This window comes from Mobula birostris, chromosome 10 (assembly GCF_030028105.1).
Source record: "Mobula birostris isolate sMobBir1 chromosome 10, sMobBir1.hap1, whole genome shotgun sequence".
NCBI lineage: Eukaryota > Metazoa > Chordata > Chondrichthyes > Myliobatiformes > Myliobatidae > Mobula > Mobula birostris.
In genome coordinates this window covers 75,350,863-75,373,521 of record NC_092379.1, presented here as the reverse complement: position 1 = coordinate 75,373,521, position 22,659 = coordinate 75,350,863, and the positions used below count along the sequence as shown (strand labels likewise).

The following is a 22,659-nucleotide window of genomic DNA, read 5'->3' as shown; positions in this document are numbered from 1 at the left end:
GAAAGCACTAATTTTCCATTGATTAGCTCTCATGTTGTTCTGTCATTTGTGTGTCTAAGTAGAATTAGTGCTTCTCACTAGTTGCGAATTTTACCATTCTGCTTAAGACTAAGAATTAAATGACAATCTCTGGTTGTCCTTGAGTTGGTTGTGGTGAGCCAGTGCCTTGAACTGATGTGGTCTTTATGGGTGAAGGTACTCCAACAGTGCCGTTGGATAGCATAGTGAATTACTGATTTTTCGATTGTGTGCAGTTTAGAGAAGAACCTGCAAGTAGTGGTATGCCATTGTCTTTGCAGCCGTTGTTCTCCATGGTGGTGGAAGTCACGGGTGATTATGGAATAGCCAAGAAGTAGTATAGGGAATGAATGTTTATGGTGAATGAGGTACCAGTCGAGAGGCTGGATGGTACTAAGCTTACTTGTGTGTTGTTGGAGCTTCACTCATCCAGGAAGACTGAGTTTTCTATCACACTCCTGCCTTTTGCCTTGGAGTTGGCTGGAAGATTTTGTGATGCCAGTAAATCAGTCACTTGCTAAGGGATATGCAACTTTCCACCCCCTCTTGTAGCTTCAGTATTTACGTAGCTGGGTTTGTTGACTTTGTTATCAGTGACAATCACCATTCTGGTAACTGAACAATGTCGTTAAATATTCAGTATAAGTGGTTGTTTCATGGTTTTATAATGATATAGGAGGAGACCATTTGGTGTATCAAGTCACTGCGGACTCTCAGAGCAAGCCCATTCATTAAACCCATTTTCTAACTTATGATTTGTTCTTTCTCACCTGTCTAACAATTCTAACCTTATTCTCTCAACAATCTACTATGTTGTGCTGACCTTCTAAACAATTCCAAAATAAATCTAACCCTTCTCTCCCAGGTAGCCCTCAATTTTTCTTTCATCCATGTGCCAAAGAGTTTCTTAAATGTCCCGAATGCACCTGCCTGTATCTAAGCTCCTGGCATGATGTTCCATATACCTACCACCCTCTGTGTATTAATATATATAAAAAAAAACTCTGCCTCTGATATTCAGCCTGTACTTTCCTCCGATTCAAATTACTTAAGTCATCTTCAAAATAATCCCTCAGGAGCATCAGTCCATTGTCTTCTGCAGCATCACCAACCACATCACCTCTGGAGATATCCCATTCCTTGCCACCAATACACATTGCTTGTTTCTACCTGCTCCTGCCCCATTGAATTTATGTCCATGTATCTTGATTCCATTTTATTTCCCCTTGGTTCAGTCCCTTCTCACCTACATCTGTGACACTTTTCATGTTCTCAATCTCTTCAACCATTTTCAATTCACTAGCCCTGTTCGTTTCGTTTTCACTATGGATGTCCAGTCACTTTACATTTCTATTCCCGATAAGGAAGCCGTTAAAGCTCTCCACTTCTTTCTCGATTATAGATCTAACCATTCCCCTACACCACCACCCTTCTCTGTCTGGCAGAACTAGTCCTTGCAACAACTATTTTTCTTTCAGCTCCTCCAACTTTCTTCAAACCCGGGGTGTACCCGTGGGCATCCTCATGGGACCAGTCTGCCTGCCTTTTTGTCGGCTATGTGGACCAGTCTGTGTTCCAAGCCTTCGCTGGTAATGCTCCCCACCTCTTTCTGCACTACACTGACTGCATTGGTGCTTCCATGCTGAGCTTGTCAATCAATCTCTGACACTTCTCTTCCTTCTCTCGATCTTTCTCCGTCTTTGAAAGCAAGCTGTCCACTGATACCTTTTATACCTTTTATAAACTTCCTTACTCTCACGGTTATATTTACTATACCTCTTCCACTGTCACTTGCAAAAATGCTATTTAATTTCCTTAGTTCCTCTGTCTATACCACATCTGTTCTCAGGATAAGTCTTTCCATTTCAGAACATCTGAGATGTCATCCTTCTATTCCAGTAACTATCAATGCTGCCCTTGCCAACTTCTCCATCTCCTCTATTTCATCCACCCTCACTTACTGATATAAATGAGATTAACCAAACAATTAGTTGGACTGGATTTGTCCTGCTTATGACAGACAAATGAAGTTTGGATACTTATCCCTGTTCTTGGATAGATGCCAGTGATGTAACTTCTGGAACGGTTTATTTGGAGGTGCAGTTACCTCTGGACAGTAAACTCACGATGCTCTAGTAACTATCTGACTGCTTCTACACTCTGCTGTATCTGATGTGCTCAGTCATTTTGGCATATTGTGAAGTGAAACAAATTGGCAGAATGATGGCTTCTGTGATGAAGACCTTGGGTGTAAGATGAGATGACTAATGTATTTGGCACTTAATGCTGAACATTTCTCACTTGTCTTTGGCACTTGCACAATAGACCCAATATTGGTGAGGATGAGGTGACATTGTATTAGCTGTTCAATTGTCCACTACTCATGACTAGATATGATAGGAATGCAGAGTGTCTGCCTAATCCATTAATTATAAATTTGCTTTATGTTGTTGCTTGCTATTTAATGCAGTTCTCAGTTGAGAAAATGGGCCTTCATGTGCATTGTGTACCAAAGATTCCAGAATTGGTTACATAGTGATATCTTTTAAAAAAAAGTATTTGCTAATAACCAATGGGTTACCCTAGTTGATTAAAATATAATTATTCTTATTGGTTTTGAATACTTGGTATTCAAATTAGTTACATTGCTGGACACCAGTATCATAAAGTGCATAATCTATTCCACGCTCCATCTTGAAAAGAAATTTCCTGTCTGGCTGAGAAAAAGATTCAAGAATGTACCTAAAGCCTCCATAGCAAGAGAACAGTTGACATTTCCATTGACTCGAAAAGGCACATTATGGATAGCACTGAAAAGGTCATATTCTTGTGTTGGAAACACACAGAAACCAAACAGTAGTAGCGAAAAGGATTGATCACTTCCATAACTACCCATCTATCTGTCCCATCAGGCATCCCTTGCATCAATGGAAAAGTCCTCATTTCTATTTATTTTATTTCGAGATGCAGCAAGGTGTAACAAGCCCTTCTGGCTCAACAAGCTCTGTTGCCCAGTTATACTCATGTGACCAATTAACTTACCAACCCATACGTCTTTGAAATGTGGAAGGAAACCAAAGCACCTGGAGGAAGCCCTTGTGGTCATGGACAAATGTACAAACTCCCTTCAGACATCGGTGGGAGTTGTATCTGCGTTGCTGGTGCTGTGAGGCATTATGTTAACCATAGTGCTACCATGCTCACATTCTCACAGAATCTATGGAATTAGAATGGACATGAGATAGCCTGTATTTTGGGGGGGTTTCCTGAGCAGCAAAAGAGGAAACGATGTCCTGTTTTCTTATACAAGGATAGAGGGAAATCAGTGTTTGGGAAGTTTTGTTCTCTTTTGGGCATTACTGATAAGTCATGAGATTGAATGAAACCTAAATTGGATGTTAGCAATCACTGTGTCACAATTTTAACAATGTTGAAGCAACTTGGCTAGATAATCATTTTGTTCTGGACTGCATGTTTTCTTTAACAACTAAACTGATCTCAAAACTTTGATTGTGTGTAGTGCTCGCATCCATTCTTTTGACTCAAAAGCAAAGGCAGAATGTGGTCTTCTGTGATGATCACAGGGAAACAAATAACACCTGTATTTTTGGTGGAGAAAGTTTGCTGTGCTTGATGTCCAGTCAAAATCATTGGTCTAGTTTTATCATATCTTGTGCATTCAGAGTTTGTGAGAGATTTTCTCTCGGCCAGGGTGAGGGGTGATGAACTGTGAAGGATGAGGAATATGGAATAATTTCAAGATTGTTTTATTGATGTTTCTTTGGGTTATAAGAAAAAACCATGGGTATTGCTATAGAAACACAAGAAATTAAAACTTGAAGCTTGATGGAAAATCCTACAAAGTAAAAAAAAAATTGAGAGATTGGAGTCAGTTTTGTGGTTGGCTATTTGGCTTATCTTGTATTTGGTAGAAATGCCCAGCAAGTGGCAGTAGAGACCAGGTGATTCTGCTTTTAAGATTACTTATTCTGCAGGGACTTCCTAAATTGCATTAAGCTTTCAATTTCTTTTCTGTTACTCCATGCTCTGCAAATTGGGATTTTAGTTTACTTGTTTAAAAATAAGTCTTATTTTCATATATTGTGGTCATATATTTTAATTTTACTCTACATCTTGAAAAGTCTTATAATTTATTTCAATTGTTGTCAAATGAAATTATCATGCTTTTGCAAAGGCAACTCTTTAGTTTGTTCTCCTATATTTTTGTGTTTCAATTCAGTCACCAAGTTTGAAGAGGCATTGTGAAAAGGGGCCAAGTTGTTAATACAGGTAGCACAAGTACGTAGATACTGCTTGCCGGTGATATGAATTTATATGAAAGTTTATATCTCTAAATAAAAAAGTAAGTAGTGTGGAACAGGGCCTGTCAGCCTAATGAGCAGCACCAGCCAGCAACCCTCCTATTTAATATAATCTAATCACAGGGCAAATTACAATGACCAGTAACCACCTAACCAGTATGTCTTTGGACTGTGGGAGGAAACCCATGCATTCACAGGGAGAAAGTACAAACTTTAAAGTCAGTGCCAGAATTGAACTCCAGAACACCCTGGCCTGTAATAGCATTGTGCTAAACACTAGGCTACTGATTTGCTGATATTCCAACTATATCTTTCTGACTTTGTTTTCAATCTAAGCTCCTTTTGATTGAAGGCAGTTTGTCATCCTAGTGCTTGCTGAGGGGCAAATCTAATCAGCATTGAAAAATCTACTGATGGCTAATATTAAAGACAACATGGCTTGACATGCCATTGGAGAAATAAAGGAGGACATGGATTTGTAAATAATAGGCAATGTTTAGCAAATTGAATTTTTTTGGAACTGGTTGAGAACTGGTTTTGGAACTGGTTGATTGGTTGGACAATGAAATGACTTTGGGGGATTTTTTTAAATGTAAAGCTACCACCAAGCAGTTAGAGAAGCTCCTCGATGGACACTATTGGTTCAAGCTGCACACTGCACTGCTGCTGCAAAACAACAAATTTCATTTCATATAAGACAGTGATAATAAATCTCATTCTAATTGTGGAGTTGAAATTCCACAAATGAAGTCAAATTATTGACCTAGTTATGAAATTGTCTTGACTTTTAAGAGATTGAAGGGATAATGGCAAATCTTGGATGACTAGTGACCAATAAAAACCTGTTGTGCCTATAACTTGTAAGCTACATTTGCACATTTAAGTGCGATGATGACAAAGAATGACATTGAAATGTTAAATTATAAAATATATTGAACAGCAGTAAAATCTGGCAAAAGGATTTATGTAAACAAATGCAGGATTATATTGTTAGGACGTAATAAAAATTGGAGAACTGTTCCCTTTCAATGCTGAAAAGCTAGAGATAGTGGAGATGCATGTGTATTACAAAAATGCAATTAATGAAAAGATAAGAAAGTGTCTTGTTAATGTAGGGCCAGATTTACAAGGGGATAAAAGTTGTGTTACAGTTGTAACATAATTGCTGGAGCGTGAGAACCATTGTGGGCACAGGGGTTTAGGAAGGATTTGATGGCCCTGGCAATACAATGTAGGTTTAATAAAATGATATCTGGCTCAATGACTTGAGTAATGAGATCCAGTATATTATTCCCTAGAATTTAGAAAGTTAAGCAGATGTTGGTTGATAATTTTATGATAAGGGAATTAATAAACTGGCAAGGAGTTTTGGACCAACACATTGTAGACTTAAAGATTAGTTGGGTTTCTTGGGACTGAATTGATGAAATATGTTTGAAGGTTGGTACAGACTTTAAAACCTGCTTTCACAAAGTAACTGCTGCTCCTTCGGTTCATTTGAAGTTTCAAGTTATCTTTTGACTATAGGTTTTGTAGGAATGGATTAAAACTACGTCCAAAAGGCAAGAGAAACTCAACAGGTCAGGCAACATCTATAGGGGGTAGAAATGGACAGCGGACATTTCGAGTTGATACCCTTCATCACAACTTAAAGCATCAAGTATTCATTTCACTCCATTAATGCTGCCTAACCTGTTCATTTCCTCCAACTTGGTTGTTGCACCAGATTACAGCATTTGCAGTCCCTTGTGTCGCCATGTTGATTGAAAGTTGGTTTGTTACTTAATTGCAGAAGAGCAACCAGAATTCTGTTTTTCAAAAGTCTTAACAGAAGATTCAAGTAAGGACAAACTTGAGGTTCAAAAATTATACCAAATTGTGACATCTACCACAATCATAGAGTCGTAGAGAAGCATATCAAAGAAACAGGCCCTTTGGCCCATATAGTCAATGCCAAAGCCATTTAAACTGCCTACTCCCATCGATTGGGATCAAAACCCTCCATATCACTGCCATCCATGTACCTATTCAAACTTCACTTAAGTGTTGAAATCAAGCTTGCATACACCACTTGTGCTGGCAGCTTATTCCACCCTCTCATGACTCTCTGAATGAACACATTTTCCCTCCTGCTCCCCTTAAACTTCTCACCTTTCACCCTTAACCTTTGGTTGTAGTCCCATCCAACCTCAGAGGAAAAAGCCTGCTTGCATTTCCCCTATCTGTACCCCTCATAATTTTGTATACCTCTGTCAAATCTCCTCTCAGTCTTCTACATTATGAAGAATACAGCCCTAACCCATCCAATCTTTCCTTATAACTCAGGTCCTCCAGACCTGGCAACATCCTTGAGAATTTTCTCTGTACTCTTTCAACCTTATTTACATCTTTCCTGTAGGTAGATGACTAAAATTGCACACAATATTCCAAATTGGGCCTCACCAATGTCTTGTACTACTTCAGTATAACATCCCATCTCTTGTACTCAAGACATTGTTTTTTGAAGGCCAGTGTGTCAAAACCTTTCTTTATGACCCTGTCTACCTGTGATGCCACTTTCAATGAATTATGGACCTGTATTCCCAGATCCCTTTGTCCTACCACATTCCTCAGTGCCACTGTGTAAGACCTACCCTGGTTAGTTCCACCAAAGTGCCGAACACCTGTCTTCATTAAATTCCATCTGTCATTTTTCAGCCCATTTTTCCAGCTGAGGCAGATCCCTCTGCGAGTCATGATAACCTTCCTGGCTGTCCACAACACCCCCAATCTTGGTGTCATCCACAAATTTATTGATCTAATTAACCACATTATCATTCAGATCATTGATATCGATGACAAACAACACCAATCCCTGTGGCACACCATAATCACAGGCCTCCAGTCAGAGAGGCAGCCCTCTACCACTCTCTAGCTTCTCCCACAAAGCTAATACCTAATCCAATTTACTACCTCATCCTGAAGCCCGAGCGACTGAATCTTCTTGCCAGCCTCCCATGCAGGATTTTCTCAAATGCCTTACTAAAAATCCATGTAAACAACATCCACTGCCTTGCCTTCATCCACTTTCCTGGTAACTTTCTAGGAAAAACTCTACAATATTGGTTAGATATGACCTACCACACAGGAAGCCATGCTGACTATCCTTAATCTGTCCATGTCTATCCAAATACTTGTATATCTGGTCCCTCAGACTACCTTCCAATAACTTTCCCACAACTGATGTCAGGCTCATTGGCCTATAATTTAATTGTTTATGTTTAGAGCCTTTTTTAAACAGTGGAACAGCATTAGCTATCCTCCAGTCTTCTGGTACCACTTCTGTAAGTATCTTTGCTAGAGACCACATGCCTCCTGTAGGGTCCAAGGGCCTACCTTGTCAGGCCCTGGGGATTTATCCACCCTGATTCCACAAATGATATTCTTCTTCTCCTTTATACTTAACCATCTCAGGGATCAATATACTGACAGTCTAATGAGATGTAACTTCTGGTGACTGGTCATGTCTCCCAACTCTGACAGCAGCGTTTTAGTTACTAAGAAGTCGTTATTGAAAAAAAAATAAAACCACAACAGTCATAGTCATTAACAGCTATTGTTGCAGCCAACCCTCTAATTTGTACTAAGTTTCACAATTATCTCTTGTTTCTGGTTTGGAGAAAGTGGAAAGGTAACTATAATGATATGTACAAACATTTGTATGTATTGATGACTGACATTCTGAATCCTGAGTGTTTTGACAACAGGTGCTGTTCTGCCTGGGTCAGATAGCCAGGTTCTCTATTTTAAAATTGATGTTGTGTTCATTTGTTTAGCCCTCAGATGATGATACAGTTAGCATACATTCACAGTTATCCGAAATAGCCAAGGACATTCCTCTGAAATCAGACAATCATTTAACTGGAAATAAAGTAAACTCCCATAAAAGTAAGTATATTACAGATATGTTTTAAATCATTGAATTATATTTTATTTTTAAATATAATTGTCATCAGTTTTTTTTCTTACCCCACCTGTCTTTCCTCAAAAATGCTGACTTCTTGCTGAGGTAACATTTAATGGGAGCTTGTTAAAGTTTTAGAAGTTGCTAACTAACACAGAAAGTTAGGTTTTTGAGACATTTTCATCACATGAAGTCTGATTTATGTGGGTTCCTGAAGACAAAGCAAGAGTGGCTGGGTGATCAAGAAAGCTAATGATCTTCCTCTTGGTAACGTGCTTGCAGCTGCCAAAGATGAGATTAGTTAGTTAGTTGGAGATACTAGCCCTTCAAGCTGCACTGCCCAGCAAACACAGATTTAACCCTAGCCTAAGGGATAATTTACAATGACTAATTAACCAACTAACTGGTATGCCTTTAGACTGTGGGAAGAACCAGGATCTGGAGAAAACCTACACGTTCCACAGGGAAGATATATAGATGATGGAATTGAACATTGAATTCCAACGTTAATAGCCTCTAGCTATAATAGCATTGCACACTAACTATGCTACTGAAGCTGATTTTTTTGTAAACTGGAGATTGAAACCAAGGTACTCCTAACCCACACAGATTGACTACCTGTTGTAATAACATTAAGTAAAATCGGGTAACATTGGAATTGCTCAGGCAAACAAACAAACAAACATCTATGGAGAGTTTAAAAACAGAATTAACAATTGAAGTGTAGGAATTTTTGTTAAAAGTTAGAAAATTAATACCTTTATTTTAAAATGTTTTTATGGCCTTTACATTTCTTGTCTTTGAATCTGTCTCTGCTCCTTAACTCAGATTTCTGTGATCATGCACTTTTGGCCTCTTGTTCCTACCTGATAGATTGATATACCTTTGAGGGAGTTGAAGGCTTAACTTTGGAATTGTTTCCTTGACCTTATTTGCCTCTGCATTTTTTCTCTTTGTACTGCTTTAGACCTACCTCTTGGCCAAACTTGCGGTCACCCTGTCAAATGTCTTATTGTAGCCACGTTAGGTTGTGTTAACTGAGAATTCGTGACATGGGAAACTTTAAGGAGTACATCAGCGCAGGAGTTGAGTGGGTAAAGCGGTCCCGACCCTCCAAGCAGACCATTGCCTTTGTCAGAGCTGGGGAGCAGCCAATACCTGCCAAAAAAACATCTGCAGGCATTCTGACCTCTGCAAGGGACTGGCAGCTGTTGGTGGACCTCGAAGGGCAGCTGAAGTTCCCCAACCATAACGCAGCCACCGCCCTGCGACCAGACATTGTCCTAGTGTCGGAGTCTACTTAGCAGGTGGTGCTACTGGAGCTGACAGTCCCATGGGAAGATAGCTTGGAAGAGGCCTTTGAAAGAAAGCTCTCCAAGTACGCAGGACTGGTCAGCAACTATCAGCAGGCTGGATGGAGAGCGAGGTGTCTCTCAGTGGAGGTTGGTTGTAGGGGATTCGTAGCCCGTTCCTTAGTTAGAGCCTTCAGCATTTTGGGCATCGAGGGAGAGAGGAAGAGGAGAGCATCCGCAGTACCACCGATGCGGCAGAAAGGGCCTCAAGATGGCTGTGGCTCAAAAAAGGGAAGCCATGGAGTCAGAAGTAGCTAGCCATCTGGACACAAGCTGGGGTCTGATCAGCCCCGGCTGGGTCACCTGGAGGAGGTTGTATGATATTGAAAGACCCGAAACACCCAATGATTCCAGGAACATCACTGAAGATGTGTCCAGAAGCATCAATAGATGTATGTACACAGCACTTTGAGTGGAAGTTATGATGAGACATATTCACTAAGCCATAAATGAACTTATTTATATAAAAAAGGTAAAAGTTTGCTTTAAAAACACTTGCAGCAGTTTTGTGTTATTGGGGTGTTAATCTGAAAAATTAAGATTTTCCGGATTCTGCTATGGGGCTTATTGCACTTTACACCAGTTTTTAAGTGACATTTTTTCATTTGCTTTCCACGTATTCCAAATACCCACCAGGTTATGATTGAGCAAATCAGTATTATCATTCCTCACAGCTAGCAAGTTTTGTACTTCCTTTGTATTCTGCATTTTAGGCTCAGTGGATCAGGAGCATTTTGACTTTATTGAGAATGCAGAAGAGGAAGAAACACCATCATCTGAAACAGATATTCATCTAAGTGCTCCATTTGTGACCTGTATAAAAGTAAGGTATTTACTTATGCATATAATAACTGATAGCACATGTGTCTGTGTGAACATTAACAATACTTACACCTTTGAATGCATGATAATTTTTCATGTTTCTTAAAAATAATTTAACAAATCTTTTTATCCACCAAAATGGACTACACAGTGTTATTGCCAATGTCTCACAGCTGAGGATCTACATGGTTTCAGTTGGATGCTCGGGTTTAATGCCATTTCCCAAATTTTGTGCTGGTGTATTAAATAAATTATCCTGTGTTGTACATAAATGAGAAAATAATCAGTTATTGATTATTGAAAGAGTTGATGGGTACGTGAGAGAGGAATCATTTGGTGGGAGACAGGGAAATAAGCGGAGCTGGTTTTGATGGGATTGTGCTTGTGGAATTTAGCATTGACCTAATGGACTGAAAGATCTCCAAATTTTAAAAAAAAAAGCACCCTTTAAAATTTCTTTTAGGTTTATCATGTTTCAGTCCTGGACATTCCGGTAGCAATAGTTATAACACTATTAAAGTTAACAGCACGGATTCTGTTATTAGTGCTATAGGATAGATGTGGACACCTACCAAAAAAAAATTCTTGTTTTTCTAGAAACTTAGAAGCTTATTTTTTTGTAGCGTGTCACACCGCTTGAATCCGGCTGTTACATAGGCTAATTCTTATCACTGGAATTTTGTTAGCTTGGGTCTGAATATGAGATGACCACAACTTTTTTGTTATTCTCTTGCTTCTTTGTTCTTGTAACATTTAATAAAAGAGCTATAAGCAACAAGTCTTATGTCTTATTCTTGACATCCAACGAACCTTTGAATTGCAGAAACACCAGGATCCATCATAATCTAATTTTGAAATCTAGAAATCAATGCACCACAAACAAAATGCTGGAAGAACTCAACAGGTCAGGCAATATCTTTGGAAAGGAATAGATGGTCGATGTTTCAGGCCAAGACCCTTCTTTAGGACTGGGAAGGAAGGGGGAAGATGCCAGAATAAAAGCTTGGGAGGGGAAGGAAGCACCTTTTTATTCTGGCATCTTCCCCCTTCCTTCTCAATCCTGAAGATGAGTCTTGACCCGAAACATCAGCTGTCTGTGCATTTCCATAGATGCTGCCTAACCTGCTAAGTTCTCCCAGCATTTTGCGATTGTTGCTTTGGATTTCTAGCATCTGCAGACTTTCTTGTGTTTAGAATTAAATGTTTGTTTTCACTTTTTAGCTGTAAAAACTTTATCTCAAATTGGTTAAGATTTGCTTTTGAGGAGCTTTACTCTCCCTACTGCTGATTTTCTTTTTATTTCCTAGAACATACGTTTTCTATTCCTTTTCCCTAAATCTGAGGGGGTTCTCTATTGGTCAGGGTCGACTATAGGTGTTGTGCCTTGGCTGTCTACGTTCAGTTGATACGCAAGCCAGGGAAGTATGATGTGAAGAGCAAATTGTTGCCAATGCAGCAAACTTCTCCTCGTCTCTATGCAGCTGATAAATCCAAAGGAATGGCAGAGGACAATACAGTTTGGCACCAGCGGTGTCTCAGGAGTTGCCAGTCAGCATTGAACTCAACGTAGGACTGCCTTAGGGACACAAGCTCTGGATTTTTCCTTGGGCGACTTACTCCCAAAGCATTCCCCATGAGTGGCAAGATAGCAGAGGTTCGAGATTATCTCCTAGATGAGCTGCCATCTACGGCTGACGACCCCCATCTGTCAAAAGCGACTGGTTTTAAGGCACCAGTAACCTGCCCTTGCCCCTTCTCCTGTCAGTAGAAACTGTTCTACTGGGCTTGGTAGCTAAGCAACATGTGAGGGTCAGGAGCTGGACTTGGCTTTCACAGCCTATTTGAAACGCACACTACTTAATAGGTTTATGGGGATTTATCTCCACTACACCCCTACCCTCCCCCCTGCTATGACAACCTTAAGGAACCTCCCAAAAACTACATTTCTTGTACATTTAGAACTTTCCCTTTGTTCTCTGAAGGTACCAGTATATTCTTCAATTAATCTTGCTTCAATTTTTTGTGTAATATGAGAATGTTCACAGTGGATTTACTATACTAGTTTACATATTTTAGATAAAAATCATTTGAATCCTCAGTCACTTTTGGAGTCTGATATTAGTTACACTTACATCTTTTGCATCTTCAAACTGCAAACTATCAATACAGTATATTTTTAAAAGATGTTATTTCTTGTAAAAGTGTCTTAATTTTATAAAAAGCCATCTATCAAGTCCTTGACTACATTTCTCTTGTCAATAAACTTAAGTGACTGCCTAAATTTGTCAAGCATAACTTTCCTTTGTTTTATTAAAATATGCTCCTGTTGTTTTCTTTCAATGAATATCAACAGTTAGGGGAAATTAAGCACAGTTTTCTATTTGTATTGCCTGTGCTTGACAGACCACTCCATACTGATCGAGACTGAGCTCTGTTTCAATTTTGGCACGCACTTCCTTGCATATTATCTTCAGTCCTATTTCTAACAAATTCCTATTTTAACAAATGCTTTTGGGGAAATGCTAGTAATAACTTACAAAGATTCTTGATGGGGTGTCCTTATTTGCAATTTAATTTGAATCCTAACAATAACATTTCAGTATTCCATCGTGTTTCAGGACCAAGGAAAGCTGCCTGAAAAATCACAGCTTATGGAAGAAAATAATTGGGAAGATAAACCAAGGTATGAACTTGGAGCTGCTTACTCAGATCTTGAAAAAGATCTTAAAAACACTATATTTTTGTATTTAAATTAGAACAAATCTTGGCATCTCAATTAATCACACAAATAAACCTTACAGCAAATTATTTTTCAGTGGATAAGAAGGAAGGTAGGAGCTGCTCAATTCATGTTGTGCACATGTGATTTCAAAATGTATCTTAATTGCTGCCTTTTGGTCATATTAGTAAAATTTGGATTCTGTATAGTATGGTGACAGTAGTGCATGGATGAAAGATTTTCTAAAAAAAAAAGAAAGCAACTTTGCCGCTATTTTGGATAAAAGGAAGATGTCTAGTGAAGGTATCCAAGATACAGATAAAACACCTGGATGAGAAGGTGTAAACCGGATCAGCAAATTAGTGAAAGACACCAGGATTGGAGGCATGGTGGACCACAAGGAACAGTATCAAAGCTTTCAGCAGGATGTAAAGCAGCTGTAATAATAGGGTGAAATATGGCAGATAGAATTTAATGTGAGGTGTTACAATTTGAGAGGACAAGCCAGGGTAGAACTTGCATAGCGAATGCTAGGGCACTAAGGAGTATGGTAGAACAGGAGGACTAGGAATACAGATCCATAATTCCTTGAAAGTGGTATCACAGATAGGGTCGTAAAGAAAGCTTTTGGCATATTGGCTCTGATATATCGAAGTATTGAGTTGGAGACGGGATGTTATTTTGAAGTTTCATAAAACATTGCTGAAGCCAAATTTGGAGTATTGTGTGTAGTTCTGGTAATCTGCCTACAGGAAAGATAATAAGATTGGAAAATTGCTGAGAAAATTCACAAGGATGTTGCTTGGACTTAAGGACCTGAGTTGTAGGGAAAGGTTAAATAGATTAAGAATTATTCCCTGGACTGTAGGAGAATGAGGGGAGATTTGATAGAGAGAGAGAGAGACAACATTGAGGGGTATAGATAGGGTAAATACAAGTATGTTTTTTCATTGAGGTTGGGTGAAACTAAAACCAGAGGTCATGAGCTAGAGGGAAAGTTGAAATATTTAAGGAAAGCTTAAGGAACTTCACTCAGAGGGTGGTGAGAGTATAAAACGAGCTGCCAGCAGAAGTGGTGAATGCAGGTTTGACTTCAACGTTTAAGACAAGTTTGGATAAGTACATGAATGTGAGTGGTATTGCGGGCTATGGTCCAGGTGCCGGTCAATAGGACTAGGCAGAATAACAGATCACCACAGACTCAATAGGCTGTAGGGTCTGTTTCTGTATTGTAATGATCTTATTGCTCAATGATTCTGTCTGGAAAATGTGAATTTATCATTTGTATTTCAGGATATAGAGCATGATTTTAAATTTGCTAGTTAAGCAAAACTTAAACATAGTAAAGAGAAAGGAATATCATAAGACCAGGTAGTTTATTCACAAATTGGCAGAACAGGTACCTCAGATAATTGTTCTGTTTAGCAAAGATGCTGCTGATTAATTTTGTTAATAATGAGGAAAAACTGGATGTGCTGTATGGTAGAATGTTATATGGATGACAGGAAAACAAACAGATTTCAGCACAAAGTGTTGAAAATACTTGGGGCATGTAGCATCTGTGAAAAGGCAAAGTGTTATAGTTTATGATCTTTAAGGCCATGAGACATGAATACTTGTCTATCCCCCTCCCCACCCCACCCACACTGCTTCCATATCTTTTAAGCATTTCTAACACATCCTATTTGATATCAGATTAGCAGTGCAGGCTGACCCTACTCAGGTCACTACCCAAAAAGTTAAAATTATGGAATAAGATTCTGTCTCATTGGAACTTGATTTTTTTTAAAAAACTGAATTAAAATAGTTTACTATACTTTTAATTTATTTCTTGATGGAGCTTAACATTATGGAAAATCACAATATGGACCATTTTCTTTGTAACACATGTTTGCTCTTTCTCTCTTCCCCCCTCCCCCCACCCCCGAAATGCAGGGGATCACATGTCTTTGTGTTTTTTTATATTTTCTGCACACTTTCAGATAAATGGTAGTATGTTTTTGAAGGCGATTATGTCATTATTTCAAGAACCCTGGATCCTATGTCCTGTGTTAATTGCTTGGTTAATCTGCCTGGAGTACAACTGCTAGGCAATTATGCCAGCCTTATATAAAACACTGTTTTGTTAAGCTGGAGTACTGGATCGCATTCTTAGCACCATAGTGCAGAAAGGATGTTGTGTTCTGAAGGAGGATTTAAAAGATTTTAACTGGAATAGTTCCAGGTACTAGGATAATGCGTTGTGGCTAAGTAGAGAAGTTGTGATGGTTTTAAATCTTACAAACCAACACTGACAATTGTTTTCACTTCAGTAATAGTTAAGAATATAAATAAAGATGTTGTTTTCCATCAGCTGTCATTAAAGTGTTCAGGTTAAAGTTGATTTGTAAAGATGCTAGAGAGGCATAAGAAATAAACAATTAACTAACAAGTATTTATGTTTGGGTGATGGATGATAATCCAATAATATGTCCAAGTGGAATTGGACATGTGAATTGCTATAGCAGATAAACTTGCAGTTTTATTTAACCAAAAACATCTACTCATCACAAAATTTCTAAAACTAATAGTCTGTTTCATAGCGAGAATATATCTTGCAGTTGAATCTGTAAACTGTGTTGGAAGTGTGCGGAGAAACCTTCAGGACTCAGATATTGTAGCTATTTAACACTGAGTTTGAATGTCGTGAATTGTGAGACATTTATAGCTCGCGAGGATTCAGCATGGCTTATTCTGGTCATGCTGGTGAAAAATGCATTTAAGTTAATGCCACTTCTCAAATCTTCCTTGATATCAAATGCAACATCAGTTTTTATTTTTTTTTATCATTAGCAAACTAATTGTGGAGCCTACATGTAAGTGAACATTAATAATGTTGACTTCATGAAACAAGCAACCCAGTATTGAACAATGCAGAACCTCACTGTGTTCCTCATTAACTGATAGTCAAAAGCATTTCTTGATTCCATTGGTCCAATGGTCCACTACTTAATGCAGTTTGTCACTTTCCTTTGGAATTTGAGCTTTTAATTTCATGATTGATTTGTCATATGGCACTTCATAAAATAGTTTACTATAATCCATATATTCTGCATTAAGTGTGTTATTCTCATTAATTTTGAGGATATAATTTTAAGTCCTCATCCTAAACTGCATTACCCCTCCTCTCCATATTAAACTCCATCTGCCAGAATTTCATCGAGTTACTCGTGTCCACAATGTATTCCACAGCAAAATCAAAATGTCTTCATCACAGCAAAACTTCTCCTTTCACAAATTTTCGAATAGTAACAAAGCTGAAAACCCCACATTTTGATTCCTTTTCCAAGTTATTGTAAATAGTAAACAATAGAATGCCAGTAACTCCTCCATAGGGTACTCACTACATGCATCCTTCAAACCTGGAAAGAGCCCATTTATTTCAGTAACACTAGTCATGAAGTATTGACTACCTGAAATATTGACTGTTTACTCATTTCCATAGATGGTGCCTGACCTGCTGAGTTCCTCCAGCATTTTCTGTGTGTTACATTTATTTAATGTGACAGCCAGATTTCAATCCATGTTAACACACTTCATCCAGTAATTTGAACAGTAAATTTATGGTCCAGTCTTCATGTTGCACCTTGCCAAATTTAAATACACTGCATCTACAGAATCGGGTGGATTGGGCTTCGCTATGAATGGCCTACTAAGTACCTCCAGCATTTTGTGTGTATAATTCACTGTAGTTCCATGTTTTCAGTTTTAATATGAGTAAGTCATTTTGGCTGATTTCTAAAATCTATATGGGGAAGGGCAAATTATGAGGCTATAAGGCTAGAACTTGCGGGTGTGAATTGGGATGATGTTTTTGCAGGGAAATGTACTATGGACATGTGGTCGATGTTTAGAGATCTCTTGCGGGATGTAAGGGATAAATTTGTCCCAGTGAGGAAGATAAAGAATGGTAGGGTGAAGGAACCATGGGTGACACGTGAGGTGGAAAATCTAGTCAGGTGGAAGAACGCAGCATACATGAGGTTTAGGAAGCAGGGATCAGATGGGTCTATTGAGGAATATAGGGAAGCAAGAAAGGAGCTTAAGGAGGGGCTGAGAAGAGCAAGAAGGGGGCGTGAGAAGGCCTTGGCGAGTAGGGTAAAGGAAAACCCCAAGGCATTCTTCAGTTATGTGAAGAAAAAAGGGATGACAGGAGTGAAGGTAGGACCGATTAGAGATAAAGGTGGGAAGATGTGCCTGGAGGCTGTGGAAGTGAACGAGGTCCTCAATGAATACTTCGGTATTCACCAATGAGAGGGAACTTGATGATGGTGACAATATGAGTGAGGTTAATGTTCTGGAGCATGTTGATATTAAGGGAAAGGAGGTGTTGGAGTTGTTAAAATACATTAGGACAGATAAGTCCCCGGGGCCTGACGGAATATTCCCCAGGCTGCTCCACGAGGCGAGAGAAGAGATTGCTGAGCCTCTGGCTAGGATCTTTATGTCCTCATTGTCCAGGGGAATGGTACCGGAGGATTGGAGGGAGGCGAATGTTGTTCCCTTTTTCAAAAAAGGTAGTAGAGATAGTCCGGGTAATTATAGACCAGTGAGCCTTACGTCTGTGGTGGGAAAGCTGTTGGAAAAGATTCTTAGAGATAGGATCTATAGGCATTTAGAGAATCATGGTCTGATCAGGGACAGTCAGCATGGCTTTGTGAAGGGCAGATCGTGTCTAACAAGCCTGATAGAGTTCTTTGAGGAGGTGACCAGGCATATAGATGAGGCTAGTGCAGTGGATGTGATCTATATGGATTTTAGTAAGGCATTTGACAAGGTTCCACACAGTAGGCTTATTCAGAAAGTTAGAAGGCATGGGATCCAGGGAAGTTTGGCCAGGTGGATTCAGAATTGGCTTGCCTGCAGAAGGCAGAGGGTTGTGGTGGAGGGAATACATTCAAATTGGAGGATTGTGACTAGTGGTGTCCCCCAAGGATCTGTTCTGGGACCTCTACTTTTCGTGATTTTTATTAATGACCTGGATGTGGGGGTAGAAGGGTGGGTTGGCAGGTTTGCAGACGACACCAAGGTTGGTGGTGTTGTAGATAGTGTAGAGGATTGTCAAAGATTGCAGAGAGACATTGATAGGATGCAGAAGTGGGGGCTGAGAAGTGGCAGATGGAGTTCAACCAGGAGAAGTGTGAGGCGGTACACTTTGGAAGGACAAACTCCAAGGCAGAGTACAAAGTAAATGGCAGGGTACTTGGTAGTGTGGAGGAGCAGAGGGATCTCGGGGTACATGTCCACAGATCCCTGAAAGTTGCCTCACAGGTGGATAGGGTAGTTAAGAAAGCTTATGGCGTGTTAGCTTTCATAAGTCGAGGGATAGAGTTTAAGAGTCATGATGTATGATGCAGCTCTATAAAACTCTGGTTAGGCCACACTTGGAGTACTGTGTCCAGTTCTGGTCACCTCACTATAGGAAGGATGTGGAAGCATTGGAAAGGGTACAGAGGAGATTTACCAGGATGCTGCCTGGTTTAGAAAGTATGCATTATGATCAGAGATTAAGGGAGCTAGGGCTTTACTCTTTGGAGAGAAGGAGAATGAGAGGAGACATGATAGAGGTGTACAAGATAATAAGAGGAATAGATAGAGTGAATAGCCAGCACCTCTTCCCCAGGGCACCACTCCTCAATACAAGAGGACATGGCTTTAAGGTAAGGGGTGGGAAGTTCAAGGGGAATAATAGAGGAAGGTTTTTCACTCAGAGAGTGGTTGGTGCGTGGAATGCACTGCCTGAGTCAGTGGTGGAGGCAGATACACTAGTGAAGTTTAAGAGACTACTGGACAGGTATATGGAGGAATCTAAGGTGGGGGCTTATATGAGAGGCAGGGTTTGAGGGTCGGCACAACATTGTGGTCCAAAGGGCCTGTACTGTGCTGTAAAAGAAAAAAAAATAAGGGTATAAGGGCAGGGTCTAGAACAGAACATCTAGAACTGGGAGAACTTGGAAGTGTCATGTTCCATATATGTACCAGTGATGTAGCTAGAATGATAAGGTCCTGCAGGTCAAGTACAGGGAGCTAAGGAAGAAATTAAAATGTGGCATCTCAAAATGTAATAATTCTAGATTACAATTGGTGCTGTGCATGGGTGAGCTTAGAAACTGCAAATGGATGGCTGGCGAAGAGACACTGTAGAAGATGGGGCTTTAGTCCTTCGAGTCATTGGGATTGGTTCAATAGGCGTGTAATCTGTGGTCAGAATGCATTTTTTTGTGCAGAAGTTGCTAGTGCTTTTGAGGGGATTTAAATTGGCGGGTTGATGTGAAAAGGGCAACAGTTTGAGAGTGCACTTGCTGGAATCTGGAAGGCAGACAGATAGGTTTGGAAACCAGAACAAGCAAAGCTTTTACCTCAAATTAAGAAATGTTTAATAGTTCATATATCAATCCAGAGAGTGCAGGTTGTAAAGATGATGAATTAAAGATGCAGATAAGCGTTTTATCTATTACTTGAAATATAGCTTAGTGGAATAATGGTTCAATATTCCCAACTTCAGCGTTTGCAAGTAAGGTAGATGGGAGATTGCTGAAAAGATGCACAGATAAAGCTCCTTGGAATGAACTGACAAACAAGAAAATAAGGGAAATTGCATTTCATGAGGATCAAAGGGAAAGTATGCAGACAAGTTTTATGTAAATCCTAAAAGTAACAGTAATGAATATGGGATTTCAAGTACAAGTATCCTAAGAAAAACTGGGGCTGTCAGTAGAACACGAAAGCAATTCTAAAATGCATTTAAAAGATCTTTTTTTTAATCAATAAACTGTGAGCCTAATATGAAAGGGCTTTGGGGTACTGCAGTGGCAAGGTAGGCAGTGTGCAGTCAGTGATCGTAATTCACTTAGATTTAGAGTGTTTATAGAAATTAACAAATAAAACCATAAATAAAATTGTGGCAAGGACAAATTTAGTAAGAATAGAAAGAGCCACTTGAAAATCAATCATATCAGGATGGTGAAAAATAATCAAGTGGGAGATGGTGATAATTCAGGAGAAATTTATAATTAAACAAAAGGTGAATTGCTCAAATCTAGATTCTTGTGGAAGTTGGGGGATATCTAAGGCATGAGAAAGCAAATTATGGCAAGTATGAGCACTCAACATGGCAGAATGCCTTGAATGATCCAGTTGGTTGGAGGCTTTTAACCTGAGGTTGGGAGAGTTCATGATGAGCATGTTCTTTTTAGAATGAAGGGAAAGGTCTTCAAAATTAGGGAACCCTGGTCAATGAAAAAGATTGAAACTGTCAAGAAAAAGCCACATCAGGCATAGGCAGTTGTACAAGTCGCTTAAGGAAATTAAGGTATGCAAGAATAGAATTAAGAAGGAACTTGGGGCAAAAAGGGAGAAAAACATGAGATAGCCTTGGCAGATAAGTAAAGGTGAATCTAGTAATTCTAAAAGCATATTAAAAGCGAGAAAGTAACTGGAGAGAATAGGTCCTTCTTTGGCATCAGTGTGGTTGCTTATGTGGAGCTGGGAAGATGGGCATGGTCCTAAATGAATATTTCTTGTCTGCTGTTACTGTGGAGTAGGTCACGGAAATGGGGATTTGGGAATGAGAACAATGAATTCCTAAAACCTGTCCACATTATGAAAGAAGAGATGCTGGCAGAGTTAAAGCACATAAAAGTGGATAAATCCCTCAGGCTCGACCAAGTGCTTCCCAGGACATTACTGGAAGATGGGGAAGAAGTTGCTGGGTATCTTGCAGAGATATTTGTGAACTACCAAAAAACTGAAGGGTGATTAATGTTGCCTTTTTTTTATTTAAAAAGGGCTGCAAGGGCAGTCCATGAAAATGCAGGCATGAAAATGCATGAAATTGCTGGAGGGGATTCTGTAAGACACGGTCTACCTCTATTTGGAAAGGCAAGGATTGATTCGGATTAGTAGTCTTGGCTTTGTTCATGGGAAGTTCTCAATTTGATTGAGTGTTTTAGAGGTGACCAAGAGGATTGGCAAGAGCATAGTGGCATTAGCAGATTCTTTGATGAGCTCCCACATTTAGGCTGGTCTGGGATCCAGGGTGAGCTAAATAATTGGATACAAAATTACCATGGTGTTAAGTGAAGGGTTATTTCAGATTGGAAGCCTGTGACCAGTGGTGTGCTGCAAGAATTTGTCTGGGTCCACTGTTGCTTGTCATCTATATCAACAGTTTATGTGAGATTCCCTTGACATAGTAAGTTTGTGAATGACATCAACATAAATGGTATAGTGGACAATAAGGAGATTATCTAAGACTATAGTTGGATCTAGATCAACTGGAAAATGGGACAAGCATTAGCAAATAGTAGTTAACTTTAAAATACAAAGAGTTTCATTTTGGTAAGTTTGTTTGGCAGTCAGTGGACTGACGGGCCTGTTTTTTTGCTGAATTTGTTAAAGATTTGAGATTAAGCCAAAGCTTGTTAATGTTTAGAAGAATGGGAGGTGGTATTATTAAAACAAGTCTTTGAAGAGGGGAAACAGGATTTGTATAAAGAGCATGCTAACTTGGCTGAGATTTCTAGAACTAGAAGGGATCTTTTCAAAATAAGAGGTTGTCTCGAGAGATGAGAAATGTCTCTTCTCAATTGGACTTGATTCTTTGGAATTTTCTGCCCCAGAGAGCTGTGGAGGCAGAATCGTTAAATATATTAAAGACAGAAATGGGTAAGCCTCTAAGCAACAAGTGGATTTAAGGGTATAGAGTGTGTTATACACACAAGTTTCTTCCATTTGTCGCATTCCCTGGGCACATTCCCTGGACTAGGTAAAACACATTTTTGATACAGAAGGCTGACGTACTTTCATTTACTCAAACATAATTAAAAACCTGATGTCATTTTCAGGTCAAAACTTCATTAACATTGTTTTGCTAGTTTGATAGGAATATAACTTCTTAAAATTTAACATCTGTTAATATACTGAGCAATGTCCTGCTTCACCCCATTATACGTGTAATCTATTAGAAGTTGCACCCTACTAAAGTTTAGACAACTCTGAATTATTCTGGTTTGCATCCAATGAAAGACCTCCCTGTATTCTCTTAATACCATCCAATATGATTTACAAAGTAAAGATAGGCAACGCATGCAACTATTAAATTTAATGCTTTGTTGAAAAAATTTAAACTTATTGCAGAGTTCAGGGGATTTTTTTTCTCTGAAGAAGATTGTAGGTATCATTCTGTTTGTTCTGGAGGTGGTTTCACAAAATAATTAATTAATTTGTGAAACTGCAGGCGCTCAAGTGAAATGCAACAAATATTTCGAGATGAGGATGAGTTGAAGGAAGTTATGGATTTGCGTAAAATAGCAGCTCAAATATTACAGCAGGAACCACAGAACAGGTATTATAAATGTTTGTGTATTGTGAATAGAACATTTGAAACAGCAATCCTTTCGGTATAATAAAATTTGTAAACCTGCAATTCAATGTAACTAAATT

The 22,659-nt window shown here is 39.1% G+C and overlaps 1 protein-coding gene across 3 annotated transcripts in view; it reads left to right on the top strand.

Annotated features, from left to right (window-relative positions):
• The window catches only part of lrch2 (leucine-rich repeats and calponin homology (CH) domain containing 2), a 174,886-nt gene that overhangs the window by 99,493 nt on the left and 52,734 nt on the right, over nt 1–22,659 (top strand). For all 3 annotated transcript variants that reach the window (XM_072270489.1, XM_072270487.1, XM_072270488.1), the window contains 4 exons: nt 8,156–8,267; nt 10,349–10,458; nt 13,076–13,140; nt 22,454–22,561. In XM_072270489.1, the coding sequence (XP_072126590.1) occupies nt 8,156–8,267; nt 10,349–10,458; nt 13,076–13,140; nt 22,454–22,561 (395 nt within the window). The remainder of the gene's footprint in view (nt 1–8,155; nt 8,268–10,348; nt 10,459–13,075; nt 13,141–22,453; nt 22,562–22,659) is intronic.